The sequence below is a fragment of the Xiphophorus hellerii genome, chromosome 12 (genome assembly GCF_003331165.1).
Source record: "Xiphophorus hellerii strain 12219 chromosome 12, Xiphophorus_hellerii-4.1, whole genome shotgun sequence".
In the NCBI taxonomy this organism is placed as follows: Eukaryota; Metazoa; Chordata; class Actinopteri; order Cyprinodontiformes; family Poeciliidae; genus Xiphophorus; species Xiphophorus hellerii.
Window position 1 is genome coordinate 4,193,886 of NC_045683.1, and position 18,661 is coordinate 4,212,546.

At 36.3% G+C, this 18,661-nt stretch overlaps 1 protein-coding gene across 2 annotated transcripts in view; it reads right to left on the reverse strand.

Moving 5' to 3' along the window:
* Nucleotides 1-18,661, reverse strand: part of bmp2k (BMP2 inducible kinase) — a 56,670-nt gene that overhangs the window by 5,314 nt on the left and 32,695 nt on the right. The window contains exons 6-15 of one of the 2 annotated variants that reach the window (XM_032579743.1): nt 16,950-17,031; nt 14,304-14,436; nt 13,402-13,505; nt 13,244-13,323; nt 12,317-12,468; nt 11,517-11,689; nt 9,533-9,655; nt 7,443-7,663; nt 6,295-6,464; nt 5,256-5,360 (exon numbers count right to left, since the gene is read on the reverse strand). In XM_032579743.1, the coding sequence (XP_032435634.1) occupies nt 5,256-5,360; nt 6,295-6,464; nt 7,443-7,663; nt 9,533-9,655; nt 11,517-11,689; nt 12,317-12,468; nt 13,244-13,323; nt 13,402-13,505; nt 14,304-14,436; nt 16,950-17,031 (1,343 nt within the window). Of the gene's footprint in view, nt 1-5,255; nt 5,361-6,294; nt 6,468-7,442; nt 7,664-9,532; nt 9,656-11,516; nt 11,690-12,316; nt 12,469-13,243; nt 13,324-13,401; nt 13,506-14,303; nt 14,437-16,949; nt 17,032-18,661 lie in introns of both variants that reach the window. The other variant, XM_032579741.1, reaches the window with a different exon arrangement.

The window sequence follows — 18,661 nt, forward strand, 5'->3', positions numbered from 1 at the left end:
ATTTATGATCATTCTTTGACACTTAAAACATTAGATTTACGTTATAGACAATCTGTTCTCCAAACGACTCATCTTCAGCTTCTCAGTTCAACTTTTCTTTATTTTGTATGTAAGCAGGTTTAATCAGTTTGTAGCAGTTTCCAAAGACATTGTATTAGGTATACACAAAATTTCAGCTTTTTAATGAGTAATTTCCTGTAATTAATCAAAAATATCCAACTTCCAGGAGCACCAAACTTGTCTGCTTATGTGGTTATAACAAAATGATTTGACGTCATTTCATCTCGAGGACCCCACTTTGCCGACCTACCTTCTCCAAAAGCTGTTCAACACACCTGCCTGTTCAAAAATACACTTCCTGTGCTTATTATTAAAAAATATTTCATATTTCAAACTTTTAATGACTCAATTTGCTAAAATTTTCCATCTATTTTTAGTCCAATGTTGGATATTTTACAAGTTTATTGTCTTGGATTGGTTAAAATCCATAATACTGACAATAATCAGGCCCATATTATCTTAGATTAAATCAGGGGTCTCAAACTCCAGTCCTGGAGGGCCGCAGTCCTGCAACTTTTAGATGTGCCTCTGCTGCACCACCTGAACAGAATAATTAGGTCATTAGCAAGGCTGGGAGAACTGATCTACACAAGGAGGAGGTAATTAAGCCGTTTCATTCCAGTGTTTTGTACCACATCTAAAAACTGTAGGTATGCGGCCCTTGAGGACTGGAGTTTGAGACCCCTGGATTAAATCAGTCTCTACAATCATTTACACAGAAAATCAGGAAACCTGGTCATTTGTTTTCCTATTAAGGCTTTTTAGTTGACAATTGATTAATTGGATTTAAAAATAAAAAAAATGTTTTAGAAACATTTTCTAGAAATTTTATTTTTCTAGATTTTTAGAAAAATCAGCTTTTTCACTTTGGATTTTCATTAGAAGTGCAATAAAAATGCAAAGAAACAAACTTCTTTTTAAATAAACAGAAGCTGTAAAATATGCTTGTCAAACAAGATGGCTGCCTGTGCTGAACTATGGAAACACAAACAGCACAGGTGGGAGAAAAAAATCCCAATTTTCCAAAAATCAAATCTTCCAAAACCCACGAAAACGTGATTAAATCAAATAATCAACCAGCCCTATGAAGAACTCAACTCTTGGGATAAAAAAGGTCAAGTTGTAATGAGGAAACCATAATTTAAATTTTCCAAACTTTGGAAATAAGCTTCATTTCCCATTCATCAGGACAGAACCAGAACCAGTTTGTGTTGGGTCTCGGAGCTCAAACTGAGACAGCCACATCAGGAACATCTTGCTCTTGGTGGAGAGACTTAAAGAAACAACCAAAAGTGAAATTTGATTTGAAATGCTCTCTTTTATTCGTCAGGAACATTCTATAAAGAAATACATTCACAGAATGTTACAGGGCAGAAAACAAGGAATAACACATGTTAGTGACGGGGAGCCGCTCACGTCTGGTAAAAACCAAAAACGTTTTTAACTCCTCTGCAGGGTGGGGGGGGGGGGAAGAAAAAAACAAAAACAATTACACACATACTGAGATCAACAAAAATACAGAAATGTAAACATGTAACATTATATTCAGAGATCCAACTGGGACAATAATCTGATTCTGCTGTAAAGTGCAGCAAATGGCTCTTTTTGTCCCTTTTTTAAAAAAATGTTTATTTTTGGCTCCATCCACCAAAAACACATGAACAAGATGTTTCTGAGTATGGCTGTCTCACTGAATGAAGAAAGAAAAGAGCGAAAAACAAACTGAGGTGAACTGAAGCCGTTCAGGCGGCGATGTGAGCGGGAACGTGAACTTACCTTCGGCTAAAAGAAAAGAAAATTAGAAAATGGACGACGGAGATGGAGGAGGAAGTCACTGAGCGACGACGGCGGCACACAGACATGCAGCCCAGAAACTAAAAGGAAGCGTTCGCAGCCAAACAGCAAAGTGCCACAAACAGAAAACAACCAAGAAAGGGCCGAAAACTTTAAACTCAACTCGTCATTTTTATCCGAATCTAGAAGAGAAACTACGAGTTGAAGCTTTTTGTCAGGGAGATAGGAAGGTTTTCTGATCACTTTTGGTCATCAGAATAATGAAATATTTCAAATACAATACAAAAATAAAAATGCATTTATGACATCATAAATCATGTCGGACTGAAAAAGTCGAGAAATATTAGAAATTTAAATCTAGAGTTATTTCACCTGAATAAAGTATCGATATTTGAGCTACAAAGTTTGTTTTCTTTTAATAACCGTTTGCTTTTCTCTTTACCTCCAGATATAAAACTGGGATAAAACACTTTTGAATCAAACTGCAAAAAACAAAATATTACCATGAATTTTTGGTCTAGTTTCTCGTGCAAATATCTTGGTACGCTGGAAATAAGACAAAACTTAAGTAACTTTTCAGCAACAAATAGGAGCTTGTTTTAAGTAACTAATACTTTAACACTTATTTAAAAAGTGTTATGTCATCGGCAGATTATTTCACTTACAGCACTGGAAAAATGTCTTGAGTGAAATAATCTGCATGTGGAACTAGAACTTTTTCATCAATATTAAGAAATTGTTGACTCAAATCCAGCTCTTAAATCTTGCTGAAAAGTTACTTGCATGTTAGTTTCGTCTTATTTGAAGTGTAATAAGATATTTGCACTATAAAATAGACCAAAAGTACTTGGTAATATTTTGTGTTTTCACAGTGCATGTCTCGAAAATAAACTCATACAAATTTTAACTAGCTTAACCTTGCATTAACCTGTTTCTCCAACATTATGTTTGTTTTTTCAAACTAATCTAAATTTGGAAAAAGCTTTAAGGATGTGTGGGAAACCCCGCATGTTGGATCATTTAATGCAAAAATAAACCGACTGGTTTCAGCTCTGCTCTTTGAAAATGAGCCTCGACTAAAACGACAGAGCAAATAAAGTCTCCCAAACTGAAGGTTTCTGACCCCAAACGTAGAAAAGCCAGCCTGAAGCAGGAAGCGGCGTTTGCAATGCTTAGAGAGAAAAACAAACCATGAAGAAGGAAAACCTAAAAAGTATGATGGCACAGAGACAGGAAACTGGAAGGCTGATCAAAAATTTGGAGCAAATTTTTTTCATGCCAGCCTGAAGGAATGAAACGGGAATAAAATCTGTTTGGTCTTTTTTTGTTTGGTTGATTTTGTTTCTTTGATGCAGATTTTTAGCACAGAGTATCAGGGCCATTGTAGATGTGGAAACAGAAGGGTAAATTTCCACTTCTAAAATATCAACATATTCTCCAATGTTAGAATAATAAAGAACCTGTAACATTATAAAGTCAGAAATTTGTGACAAATAAAGCCAGAAGTCCTAAAACCAAAAGCTCAGATCGGCTCCAGGGTCCAGACTCGATGCGGCCATCTTGAATCTTCTTCGCCGTCTCAGCCGTGATTTCTGGATTGAGATCGAAGCGTTCAGGGCGAGTCCGGACCCGGGAGACCCTGTTCTGACGTAGGAAGAGAGACCGGATCTAACATTTACACTTTACAAGAGATTCAGACGTACAACTCCTGAATTTTTTGCTTCAGTCTCAGAAAATTTCTTACCTTTTTTGAGAAATATCTGACTTTATAATCTCAGAAAATCTATTTTCATATACATTATTTTTTATACAATGTTTAAAATTTTAGAGAATATTTTACCATGACTAAATTTTAATATTGTAAATTTATACTTATTAACACCATATATTTCTGTTTGGCCCTAATTCTCTGCTGTACAGAAACTTCAGCTCACAAAGAAAAGACAAAAAACATTCCTGCTGACATTCAAGTGCTCACAGGGTTATATTGCATCGTTCCGCTCCAACTGAACCGAAAACGAAATACTCATTCTTTCTAGAAAATATAAAAACACAGCTTATAGTTACGTTTACTCCACAGCTCTTCTATCGAGCCTACAGAACCAGTTCACATTGAGAAGCAGGAAGGAAAAGGAGGCACAGAAGCTTATTGCTGCCGTTGATTATTTGACACTTAGCGAGCGCGTCAGCCTGGATCAGAGCGGATCAGAACATCTCCAGGCTCCTGGTTTCTAATGTCTGCGGTGTCGATGGGCGACGTTGTAAACAAAACGTTTTCTGTGAGACGGGCTCAGTACCGCGAACAGAACCGGGTTCCTACAGGTGCATCTCAAATTAGAAGATCATCAAAAAACATAAAATTCAAAAAGTGTAAACAGATTCTAACCATTTATTCTATTGAGTTTAACAAAAAGTACAAGAAAAAAAGGATTTTTGCAATAGAAAAAAGTCTTACAGAAACTGAATGCTGTATGGAAAGTAAGTTGGAAGGAAAAACTGCAGTGCACAACATAGACAAGCTGAAAGCTGCTGTTAAACTTGGACTTCCCAAACGCCTCAGCAGAACCACAAGCTGATCTCCAACCATGGCACGCCGCACTGATGCAGTAATTCAAGCCGAAGGAGCCCCAACCAACTGCTTAGTACATGGACTCAGGAGACATCCCACTTTGTTTCACTTCCTGAATCAAATTTTTAAAATACATTTTTAATGATATTCTAATTTACTGAGATGTACCTGCAGTCACTGATGAAATCAAAAAGCGAAACGAAAACCAACCCTGGACTTTGACACACTTTATAAATCAGTAAACGCATTAGAAATCAGCAAAATAATCAATAAAGTAGTGATCCAGATTGTACTGAGGTCATCAGGCACAGGTCTGTAACTCCAGGGATGCTCTGATGCTAAATATCTGATTCTGTAACATGAGCACCATGACGAGAAACGGGGGAAGAAAACCCATTAAAATCTGCAGTGAGTAATAATTTTTTAATATTTTGAACTAGTTGTTGTTTCTTTCTGATGAGAATCATTCAGCCCTTGCAGTAGCAGCCCTGTTAGGTGTTCGTATTGCTTTTAGCGCTAATGCATCAACGCAGACACTCGAAGCTCCGCCCACACATCGGTACCGTTAGCTTCCTGCAGAGCAGAGTTCAGCATGTTGCATAAATGTCTGTTAGAGCAGAATAGTGGTAACTAGTGATAAATGAGCCCAGTGCCGAGTATATTTGGAGAACATGGCTGCCTTTAATTTTCCACCTGGGTAAAGCGGGAGCAGCAACCGACTTCCTGGTTGCGTCTGCACCAGTGGAACTTGGTTTATTGTGGCTCCCCGCCTGGAGGCTCAGGTGGCTCCACAGTACCGGGCCGGCGGGGCAGAGACTCCTCTAAGACTTGCCTGCGTTGGCCACGAAGGGAACCGAGCCGAACAGATCCTCCGGCGGAAGTGCGGCGGGCGGCACCGGGTCCGTTTCCACGCCGACCGTTCGCTCTTCTGGCTTCTCTGTTTGGAGATCAGCAGATCGTCCCAGTTACAAACAAAAACCAAAGACAGCTTCTTGAGATAATTTCAGGGCATCTACAGAAAGTCTTAAGTTAAATTTAATATTTTTTAAATACGACAACAAATTAATAATACGACCAAAAGAAAAGACTGAAATTTTGAGCTTAATCATAGAAATTTTCTAGAAAAAAATAAAACTTTTAAGCTTGAAAAGTCAAAGAATTGCTAGAAAAACTCAAAATTTTGTGATTAATCTCAGAAATTTTCTAGAATTTTTTTTTAATTTTCTGAAATTCAAAAGTCAAAAATTTGATAGAAAAAAACTGACATTTTGAGATTAATTTCAGAAATTTTCTAGAGCATTTCTGAGCTTCAATTATTGAATATTTTCTAGAAAAAAGTTTAATTTTGAGACTAATTGCAGAAATCTTTTTGTTTGAGCTCGAAGTCAAAAATTTGTTTCAATGTTGTTGTTTTCTTAACCAAATAAAGAAAAAAAATATTTTATGTTCTGACCCAAAACACAACAGTTTGAATTAACTTAAAAAATTAATTTTTGTTAGGCGTAAGAAATATTTGGTTTCAACTGTATACCGAACTATAAAAATTACCTTTCTGCTCAAATTAAATGTTTAAACACAACATAAAAAGAAAGTTATAAGAAAATCTAAAAAAAAAAATAGTTGCATTTAGGAAATAGAAGTATTTCCATCATTCTGACTAACAAAACAAAAAAAATGTGTGTATATTAACTTCACATAATGTAGTTAATTTACACTAAAACTAAGTGTAAATTAATTTTAGAAATGTGTTTTTATTAAATTTATGAAAATATGTGGTTTCAAGTGTGAAAAAAACAAGAAAAAAACTTAGAAAATGTCTGAGATTCAAACTTTGGTTCAAACTCTGAGGAAGGAGAGAAAAGTTGACTTGCTTGCTCTGAGCATGTCGAACTCTCGGTCGATCAGCTCCTCCTCGGTCAGTTTCGAGAAGTTGTCTTCTCCGAACGGGTTCCAGCCCGACATGTCGGGCGGGTGACTGACGCTGCTGCTGCTGCTGCTCTGGGAAGTCGGCGTGATACCGTCCGTGGCCAGCAGGGGGTTTCTGCTGCGCAGAGAGGAACACAGGAACCTCAGGTTCAGCTACTCTTCCCTACCGCCAAACACTTTTCAAACATTTTCAAGGCAAGTTTTCAAACTTTTCCTGCACCACATTTTGAGACAAAAACAATACAGATTAAATAATTTTTTTTTTTTTTTTTTAAATCACCCAATTTGAATAAATATAATAATAAAACTATAAGCTTACCTTTTATTTCAATTACACAGATTCATAGGTCTCTGAGAAATTAGGACTAAATATTAATCACATAGTAGCAATTGAAGAAAATTGTGCTAACACCAATGACTTCCAGCACAAATAAAGTGCCTAAACATAATATTCAAAGAAGTTACACAAAAATACATAACAAAAAAAAAAAGAAAAGTGAAGTTTTCTGGCTTTTAGCAAGTACAAATAATTTTGGTGATTCTAGCAAAATAAGTTTAGTTTGATTTAACTTCAGACAGTGAGAAAAAAAAAGTGTTTTTACTAAGTGTATGAAAATATCTGGTTCCAAATGTAACACTTTCCAAATTTAGGTTTTTAATCAAACATTAGAGTTCACTTTATTACATTACTTAGCCGTTTCAATATGAAGCACTTTCAATGACTTTATACAGAAATGGAACAATTTGTTAAATGTGTATTTTGTTTATTGGCCAGTAAGATGCACAAGGTGAGAGGAAGACGTTTCAAAACCTAAAAATATTTCTTTATATTTCAGTTCAATGTTTTTCAAAGTGAATTTCTTTACATATTTTGCAGCATTTTCAACAAAGGGAGTTCCAAGCCAGAGGTTAATGGGTTAAAAGTTTGGGAATCCCTGATTTACCTTGTAACAGCTGTAAAGTAACATGAATACAGTATGTCACATAATAGTGAACTGAAACTTTTGTTTTTATCTCCAAAGTGCTGGAAAAGTTCGAAAAATTACCTTAAAAATGCTTGAATGTTACTGTGGGCAAATTGAAAATGTGCTACCTGGGGTTAGTGTACGAGGTTTCCACAGGTGATGGTCCAGCGATGGGTCCAGCTCCAGCTGTGGGCGTGGCAACATTATAAGAACCCAGAGGGATCTGGAACTCAAGAGGGGAAGACATATAGGGAAGAGGCTGCTGAGCGGGATGCTGCTGCTGCTGTTGGTGATGATGATGATGCTGCTGCTGCTGCTGCTGGACAAAAGCCTGCTGGTACTGGTGCAGCTGTTAGGGAGGGAAGAGAGGGAGAAGAGGGGGACGGGAATGAAGGACGGACCATTGACTTCATGGTGCAAAAATGATGATGAAATGTTGTTAGAAACCAGTTCTGGTTCTGGGAAGCTGGGGACATGGTGGGAGGGAGGGATGAAGGAATGAAAGTCAAAGAGCAGAAAACAAAAACTGAAACAATCAGAGCTCAACATGCAGGGAAGATCCTGAAATATTCTTCCTGTTGCTTTTTATATTCAACTCTGACGTTAGGGCTGCGACTGACGATTACTTATCGATTAATCGGATAAAAAAGGCACATTCTGCTAACTTCTGATTTAACCAATTATTAAACAATACTACAAGTACAATAAAAGATGAAAATAAACAATTCCTTTTTTAAATAAAAAAACATTTTATTGAGCAAAATGCAACAACAAAATGTTTCTTTAGTGAACGCTTCATCATTTGAAGCAAAGGAAGCAAAAAAAACCTAAGATCAATTTATGAAAAGTCCAGCACTTTCTGCTAAACATCAATACAGCGCAGAGCCAACCTGTTGGATTAACCAATTAATAATTTCATAGCAATAGATGCGTAATATGAGATTTTTTACTATTATAATTTTTTACAGAATTTGACCCAGGTGAAGCTAAAACTTGAGGAGTTTTGGGTAGAACATCTTTACAGACAAATTTATTTAAAATGCATTTGTTTGTACAGTTTTGTCTTAATTATTTCTTTAAAAAAGCAGTTTGCTGGGAGAAAAACGCATTCAGTTTGTATACTCCAGTTAACAATTATTTGATTACTAAATTATTTTGATAACTGATTAATTAAGATTAATCGTTTCACCCCCAGTTAATACGGAGTCCAGCTGTGTGTAATTTTATCTTATAAATCCAGCTGCTCCGTTTATGTACTTAAAAGTTACTTAGAAAACAAACAGCATCCTGAAGACCAAGGAACACGGCAGACAGGTCAGGGAAAAATAGCAACAATACAGATTATGAATAAAACCAAATTGTAATGTAGCAAAGTTTTAGTGGTGTGAATACTTTTGCTGCATGATGACCTGGATCCAAGCAGGAGTCTGTATACTCCAGCTAACTATTAATTTATTACTAAATCAGTTGACAATTATTTTAATAATCGATTAATCACCATTAATGTGATTAATCATTTATAAAAGTATATTTCAAATCTGCAAAATCTTTATACTTTTCATGCAGAGCAAGTCTACATTTACACTGAACGCTTCCTTTAAATGTTCAGCAGGTATCCGGGGAATTAAGAACCCCCCTTCCTGTGAACCGCCTCGTATGTCGGTGCAAAACGCTCCATTTCCACCCTCTGTTCCGATCCCCCGGTGGCTTCGCTCGGACCAGATTGCTTCTGAAACAAAGCAGATGGTGCGTGTTCGGTGGGAGAGACGGGCTAAAAATTGCGCCGCCCTAACGGCGCACATTTGGGGGACCTGTGTTTGTGTGTTTGGTTCAGGAGCTGCGTAAATACGAGTTCTCTGAATGTTTGGAGAGATGGAGTAGGAAGTTTGAGCGTCTGTTTCTGATGCTGCTTGGCAGAGACCGGGGGGAGATTTGAGTGAAGGAGGACTTGCTGCCAGTTTTGGGAGCAGAGAAAAGCAAACTGGAGCCATTCTGACATTAAATGAAATATGCAGCTCGGTGATATTTCATGCTGCGCCTCCATGTGTTTCACTGTCATTTGATGAAACTATTTACTGCAGTTTTGGGTGAAATATGCCCTGAAATTCTGTCACAACTTAGACGGAAAAGCTTTAAAATGACAAAAAGAAATAAACTCAGTCTGATGAGTGTTTATCTCAAACAGGAAGGACATCATGGATGCTTTGGCAGAACTCACCATGGCAGCGTACTGAGCCTGAGCGACCTGCTGCTGATACATCGGCTGCATCATCATCTGCTGCTGCTGGAGCAGAGCCTGCTGGTGCTGGAGCTGCAGGGACTGCTGCACGGCCTGTTGGTACTGACACATGTTGGAAAAAATCTTTGAGCATCGTTACTCATCCAGCTAAAAGCAGCGGTGCATAAAGCAGTTGAACATCATCATGTTCCACATCAAAACAGCAGGAAAAATTTTAAAAAGAGGAGTGTCTGATTATTCTCCATGCATGAAGCTGAATTAGAAAACTCCTTCTTTGACGAAGTTCATAAAGGAGCGATGCCAGCAGCTTACAAACATTACTGCTCCTAACAAAGTTTTCACATTCCTGATGGTATTTGGACAATTTACTTATTGTTAAATGACACTTCTGCTGTTTTTGCACATCTGTTTTTCTGCATTTATACTCATTTAGTCCATTGTAAAAAAATTTCTGTCTTTTTCCATTTTTTTACGTTTAAATCTGGATTTTATGGTCTTTGTTGCCGTTTTATATTAATTGTTTTATCGACTGTAGCACTGAGATTTTTATAAATGTAAAGTCCACTATAAACAGTGTTGTTTAGTAACTAGTTACATTTACTTGAGTAACTTCTTTGAAAAAAAAAAGTACTTTTAGGAGTATTTTTTACTATCCTGTACTTTTTACATTAACTTAAAAAATATGTTGTATTGCTACTCTTAGTGGAGTACGATTTTTCGGTACTCTGTCCACCTCTGGTTATAAATAAAATATATTATTATTTTGTTACTGATGTTTAATACACATATATTATGTAGATAAGAAGAAGTCAATCTACTCAGTTGCACATCCCTTGGATTACAAGCACAATATTTCTATTTCTGATAATTGCTCAGTATTTATGTTACAATCTTGTGCAGTATATTATTATTAATTATATGGTTTTTATAAAAAAAAAATTTTGTTAACAGTTTTGTAACTTTTCTGTGAACCTACGTATCTTCATGCTGCCATTTCACCGGCATATCTCCACCGAGGGACAATAAATCATACTTCTTTTGTATTGTATTAATAGATTAGTCTTGAATATTTTTGCTTTTCTTCAATGCTAATAGATGATGATAATTTTCCATTTTATTCCAGGTCTCTCTGGTTTTGGTTTATATTTTCAAAGTCTTTCAGACCATTTAAGCAGAGAAAGCTTGTGTTCCTCCTCTCCAGTCTGCGCTTTAATCTAAGTACGCCGTTCCACTGAGCCAGGTATAGAACAAAACATAAAAACAATAGGAACTAAACTAACCTGCATGTTGAACCTTTACAGACTTCATGTTTATACCAGCAACACTAATTTGCAGAAATACCAAGTATTTTGGTCGCGTTTCAAGTAGGGCAAAACTAGCTTACAAGTAACATTTCAGAAAGATATAGGAGTTTGTTTAAGTAAATAATTCCTCAATATTGACAAAAAATGACTAGTTCCCCTGTAAGACTATTTCACTTATAACAAGGCATATTTCTCATATCATAAGAGAAGCTAGTACTTTTTAAAACCAGCTCCTACTACTTGTAAGTTAGTTTTGTCTTATTTCTTTTTAACTTAGACATTTACACTAGAAAACAGACCAAAAATACTTGGTAAGATTTTGTGTTTTTGTAGTGTGCTTCTGATTATCTATTCCTCTAACACAGTGGTGTCCCGAAGTCTGTCCTTGAGGGCCGGCATCCTGCATGTTTTAGTTCTCTCTCTGGTTTAACGCACCTGGATCAAATGATGTCTCACTAGAAGGCCTAAGAAGAACATTGACATGTTGACAAGGTTGTTACTGCCACCAGCCAGAGAACTAAAACATGCAGGATGTCGGCCCTCCAGAACCGACTTTGGGCACCCCTGCTCTGCCACATCTACTGGTAATAATTGTTTCTGAATAAAAATAATTTCTACCAACGCAATGTTTGGTCTGGTGATTGATGGCAGTCTGATACCTGCAGGTATTGCAGCTGCTGAGCATTAGCTTGCTGCTGCTGCTGCTGCACGGCTTGCTGCTGCTGAAGCTGCTGGAGGCGCAGATCTCCAGGCTGCAGCTGCTGCAGGACGCGGTGCTGCTGGCTGCCGGGCGCCGTCTGGACGGACGGCTGTCCCGATCCAGGAGTGGGAGCTGGACAGACACAAGGACGGGTTTATTACTTTAAACTAGGGGTGTCCAAACTTTTTCTCAGGTGGGCCAAAATGGACAGGTCAAAAGTATTCACAGGCCAAAAAAATTTAAAAATAAACAAAAATAAATAGAAATATAAAAAATTTATTTAATTTGCTTTAAAGTCTGATTTAGCTGTTTTTGTAGAAACTGGATGTTACTCATTGTAGATCCAAAACCTTAAAATGATTTTGCACATTTCAGTTTTTAGTTTTCAAATTTCTTTGGGCTCGATTGAAGAAATTTATTGTGTTTCAAAACACTTGTTATATTTAGCCAAATTCAATAAATTAAATAAAAGCTGACTTACGCGCAGCAAAGCCGGCTTTTGAGTAAAGGTTTCAATATAGCTGTCGTCATAAAGAGAAGGACTTTGTGATGTCCTTCACATTTTCTACTGTAATAATTTCACCTTGATTAATAATAAAAAGAGTGTATTTGGCCAAATTCATATCATTCTTCAATTGCAGTTGGGAGCCACACAAAATCACTCCAAGAGCCACAAATGGCCCACAGCCACACTTTGGACACCCCTGCTTTAAACCAAGAGTTAATTTGGTTACACACTGAGCGGGGAAGAGGCCTGACCTTTCTGGCCGTTGCTGACGGGCGCTGAAGGCACGGCCATTTTAACAGGCGTGACGGTGTTGGTGAGCGGCGGCAGGACGTTGCTGTTCGCCGCCTTCGGCCGCTGCCTGGGAGCGATGGATGTTTCTGTTGGACCCACGGAGTCGGTTATCCTAAAACAAAATAAGGACAGAAATTTCTGTTTACTTGCAGGATTCCTTCCTTCATATTCCCAAACTTTATCTAACTCAATTTTCTGAAGTTCTCCATGGTTTAAGTTAAGCTCATTTTAATATAAAAAGTACTGAAATTCAATTTATTTATGGCTGATATTTACAACTGAATCCTGGATTAACACAAAAACTGGGAGGAGGGACAGAAAACAGGATACAAAGACGGAAAGGAAATAAGAAACAAAACAAGAAAATAAGGAAAAACTTCAGAAGGAAGGAAAGAGAAGAATGAACACGGACAGATACAAGAAAGAGAAAGAGGAAGAAAGGACAGAAAGAAGGAAGGAAGCAAAAAAGGGAGGGAGCAAAGAAATCAGTTTGGACAATAAAGGAAGGGATGATGACAAGGAAACAAAAAAACGATACAAGAAAATAAGAAAAAACAGGAACGAAGGACCAAGTAAGAATTAAAGGACAGAGGAAGAAAGAAGGAAGGAAAAAGAAAGAGAAAGATTGAAAGAAAGAACGAACTGTCAAGGATTAAAACAAAAAGAGGGTCAGAATAACGTCGCCAGACAAACTATGGATGACAAGATTTAGAGAATGAGGAAATAAATTAAATCAAACATTTTTCCAAATCTAAAAAATACTGAAATCATTTTCCAGACTTTAGCATTTTGTGGTGAATCTACACCCAGAAGCGCAGCGTGCCGTTACGTTGATCTTTATTTTTATTTGATAATCTCCTGCTGGACAGAAGCGAGCGGCTCCGCACCTGGCTTTAGTCATGCTCTTCTTAGCAGCGACCTCGCTGGCTGTCAGAGGCTCAGGAAGCGACGTTGGGATGGGAGAGTTCTGGGGAAACAAAGGCCGGTTTTTAAGATCAGCCTGCAGATCTTAAAAACATCCCACCGCCTCGCTGCAGCTACTTACTGAGAGGTTTGGGACTGGGCAGTCTCTTCCTGCTAGTTTAAAGGCAAAGTAGGACACCTGGTAGATGTCTGGTCTCTTCTCCTGGTCCGGCTCAAGCATATATCCTGAAACACAGTGGACACATCAATGTGCAGCTCGCCTGTTGGGCCACACGAGGGAGCTGTTGCGCCAACATTTCAAGGATAAAGAGAGAGGCAGGATCCTGTTTAGGGAAGTGAAATCACTCAAAGCACCCGGTCCGTCTTGACTGACGGCCCTGGACTGGTTCAAACAGGAACAAGATGTGCAAAAGCAGAACAAAGACGAATAAACCAGCTGCAGATGTTGAAAACACTCAAATAAATCCAGTTAATTACAGAAGAAAAAACATATTTCAAGGTAGAGGTTTAATTAAATATTTAATCATTTTCCAAACTTATTCAGGGTCATTAAAACAGATCACAAGCAGGGATGTGTAATCAGACAGTTGAATCGGATCACAACCAGTATAATTGGTCCTCCTGTGTAGCATTGAAACGATTGATTGTGATTAATTGATTATTAAAATAATAGTCAACCCATTTAGTTATGAATTAATAATCAACTGGACTTAAAAAAAATGTCGTCTCAGAGCAGTAATTAAGCCAAAACTGAACAAAATATCTATACAGTTTTGCATTTAAGATAAACATACCTCCGTCTGCAAATATGTTACATAAAACTACTCAAGTAGCAATTTTAGCTTTTTTTATTGCCTAAAATAGAATTCAATTATTTTGTTTATAAGTATTTCTAATGATGTATGAGAAAAGCTTCAGAGGTTAAATGAAAAATCTGTAGATTGTGCCAACTTCTTAATTCTTAATCGATTAATCGTCAGAATATTTGATTACTAAAGTGCAGCAATGTTCCAGTGTACTTACTGATTAAGCAGTGCAACTTGGTGGAGAACTTGGAGTTATCTGGAACAATAAAGGTTCCGTCACAAATGGCAACCTGGCTCTCCCCAAATGGAAGTGTGAAGAAACAGAGCTTGTACAACAAGCATCCAAGCGCCTGTGTGTGTAAAAATAAATAAATAAAAGAAATACACAAACATTACATTACAAACACAGCATCAACAAATCATCATCAATCTCATGAATTTTCCAGAAACATCTACAAAGCCTCAGTCATTAGCCACCTAGCAGATGGTGACCGCTTCCAAAATATAAACTACATTAAGACGACTTTTCATTATAAACAGTTCAGTTTTTGTGGAAACAAAATAGACTTTATCGCTCTATTTTCATCTGTAAACAAACAAACAAAAAAGCAACAACAAAAAAACTCCATGGTTGGCCAGATAAAAGTTTCCTTTAACTTTAAATTCAAATTAAAGTTCAAATTTAATTTAATCAAAACATAAATAAATTATGGAAGATATTTCTAGAAGACGGATTCTGGACCTAAATTGTGACCAAATTTTCAGCCGCACCGTATTTAACATTGCAGTTTTACAGGTTAATCTTTTTTTTTAAATCACTGTCCAATATAGCATTATTGACTTGTAAAATAATTGACAATTTGTTCAAATAAAGTTATTTATATTAAGAAGAATTTTACAATAAAAGTAACTTACTGAGAAAGTGTTTAAAGTGCTTCAAAGGAGATACAATTTTAAACCTCGAAATAAAAATCTCAGGATAAACTATATGAATGAAATGCTAAAATAAAATTGAAATTCTAAGTTGTCTTACAAAAGTACTTTAGTAATTTAGTTTAGTAATTTAGTAAGGCATCCAAAACATTAAAAAGTTACAAGCAATAGTAACTTTTTCAAGTGAATATGCAAAGTAATAAAGTAGTTCTCATTTTGAGTGATTATAAACTTCTCAAACAGTAATTTTTCTAATAAAAAAAATATTTTGGACTTGAAGGGAAGATTTCCTCTTGCAATATTGTAGGCAACATTAAACTTGACATTGTCTAATGATTTGTTTGTCAATTACTGATTTGAGAAGATATTAATTATTATTAATAAGATATTAATTATGATTTATTAATTCTTCATTCTGTATTTTTATCCAGAACTGGGAAACACATTAATTCCTCACATTTCCAAACTGAAGAGGCCTTAAAGTAAAAACCTTCAGATAAACATTTCACATCTCACTGCAGATACAAACGTGCGCCAGTAGGGGGAAGAGTTTCACCTTTTTGATTAAAATCACAGTTTATCAAACCAAGAGACAGAAATAAAGTAATTATAACGTATTATTAGAAAGTGGTATATAAAATAAAATGTTGAGTATTAACTAATTCTGGGAAGTAATTTATAAAATATGGACACAAAAACTGAACCATGAACAGTGGAGACTAAAACAGTTGCATGTTGACTGCAAGAAATGCTTCACATTAGTTTCAATCTACAGCTTCATCTTTGAAAATCTGAAATATAAACTTTTGAAACATAAAAATTCAAAGTAGATAAGATGAATACACAGACTTTAATTAAACCAGTAGTATGACTGGGAGGAAATGAAGCTGGAAAGTTTTCCTCAGAAGAGAATAAATGACGAATCCACATGGAAAAAGCTCAGCTGCAGATAAGCAACACGCCGATGATACAAACTTCAAAGAATTGAACTTTTTTTCCGTTTTTCCACAGTTCTCCACTCAAAAAGAAATTCAAATCTGGTGAACAACTTCAGGTCAGTTAGTTTATAACCCAAAAGCTTTTATGCAAAGATGAAAATTAGGAAGTGCACATATTGCACTGGAACCAACGATTACTCTAGTAATCAGTTATTCTCATGATTAATCTGATTAAAAATTGCCACATTCTGCAGAGTTTTCTTTTAACTACTTAAGCCTTTTTAAATAAAATTCTAGAAAACCATTAAAAATGCAAATAAAGAATTACATTTCTTTTGTTAAATAAGAAAATACATTTAAAATAAATGCAATAATGTAGAATTTTTTTAGTGAACACTTGATTATTTTGTAGCAAACGATGCATCTACAGATAAGAAATACTAACCTTAAAAACTCAGCTGTTTCTGCTGGACTTGCCAATACAATGCGAGGCTAATCTGTTGATTGATTATTAATAATTGGGGGTTTTTTGGCACTTCAATAGTTCTGTGTTAATATATATTACAGACAAAGGTGTTTCTCCTCCCATCTTAAATGCAAATTGCACATATTTCTGTACAGTTTCGGCTTACTTAATCCTTTTATTGTATTGTTAGTGCTTTTTTATACAAGTCAGTATTCTCCATGTATTAAGCTAGTTGATTATTTCAGTAATCGCTTAATCACAATTATTTATTACGGCTCCAATATTCAGCATTTACTTTTAGCAGCTACTGTGCTTCAAACCTTCAAAAACATAAAAGTCCTGGGCGGGGTATCCTAATCTCAAACCGAGAGAAAAAACAGGAGCAAAGATAAGGCAGGACAGAGTTCTGGTTTGTTTCGTTCTGAAGGAACGGACAGATTACTGGAGAGGAGGAGAGAGGGAAACGCCCAGGGTGAGCGGAGAGAGGAGGAAGAACCTGTCGAAGTGACGCAAAGTCGCCGCTTACCCAGATATCAGCCTTAGTGGTGATGGCTTTCCCTGCGTACAAGTTAATCATCTCTGGGGCCCGATATGAGAGGGTCGTGTACCTGCAAGACAACAACAGGAAACCGTCAAACACAGGTCAAAGGTCAGACTACAAAGATTTGGCTCCTTTTCTAACTCCATGTTGGGGAATATTTGTTTTAAAATTAGAAAAAAATTATTACAGTTTTGCTAATCAAAGTGCCACAAAATTTTATTTAGTATTTCATAACTTTCTTTGGTATGAATGTGATGCAACAAAAAAAAAATCTTAGCTACGCTTTAAAATGGAAAAGTCTAGAAAACACATCAGTCAAACTGGGAATGTGTGTTGAAGCCAGTAAATCGCATCAAAACGGAACAATGCTCCAATAATCTCAGTTTAAAGTTAAGCAGATGGTATATCCTGTTAGGCACAGTGTAAGATCTGTGATGCTGTGGGCCTGTTTCTCTTCCAAAAGTACACAATACTATGAAAGATCAGGAAAATAGAGTTTATCTGTGGGATACTGATAAAACAAACAAACAAAAAAAATCAAGCATAGACAAACCAGAAACTGTTAAACACAAAGTTAGACAAGAATGATGTTACTTTTTTTTTATTTCTCAGTCATTTATCATGTCCAAACATACAGTATGTACTTAGATTTAATTGCTTAATTTTTCAAAAAGAATTCTGAGAGAAACTGTGCTACTAAACAAACTGGTTCCAGTTCATTTGATCAGTTCTTGATTTTAAATTCAAAGAACCTTTTTTTGCATTTCATCTGGTGAAGCTCGGCTGCGTTTCTGTAGGATTTGGTGATGATCTGGTCTGATTATCGGGCTGAAAAACTTTCTGATGCAGTTAGACGCGACACTCAGAGCGATGAAACTGAACTGTTCTGTTCATACTGACAAATATCCTGCTACCTGCTAAAAGCCTGCAGCTGAAACCAGATGTTTACATCTATATAATTAAAAGACACATTAGCCTTTTTTTCAGACCAAACTTTTCTTGATTCAGGTAAATTAAAATTAGAGAATGAATGGTTTCAACTGTATTTTTTTACTTAAACCTGATCACTGTAATTATTTCAAGTGTAGCTGCCTTTCCTTCGACCATATAATTGACATTTGACAATTCAAAAATGCATTTGCTTAATGGAAACACGCCATTTTCAGTTTTTTGGTTTATTTCACAAAGCTGCAATGGAAACATTTTCTTTGCATCAGCAACTGGATGTTACTACTGTCGGAAACCACAAGACGACAGCGACAGGAAGTAGTTGGAGGATGTTTTTAAGGACTTCAGTTAAATTTATTCACATGATTTTAATTGCATTTCTTATTGGTTGGGAATACCATAATTGCAAAATTATGTTTCTTCTTACATTAGCAAAATATTGACAAAGTTTTGAAAATGCAACTTGTGACTCCAATGTGTTCACCCAATCCAGATTTACCTTTATGTATCACATGCAATGATTTAAAGTGTTTTTCTTAAACATCAATAATGCTGAAAGCAAACTTGCAGAGATTTAAAGAGATACGTCACTTTAAATCTAATAAATCAAAAATCTAACAGAATAAATCAAAGTTTTTCCTGAGTCAGGGCAGCCACAGTTTCTTCTGACTGATCTGATGCAGACGGCAGGTTTACACACAGCCATAAACCGCTGATAAGCGCCACACGTTGTACTTTATTCCAGCTGT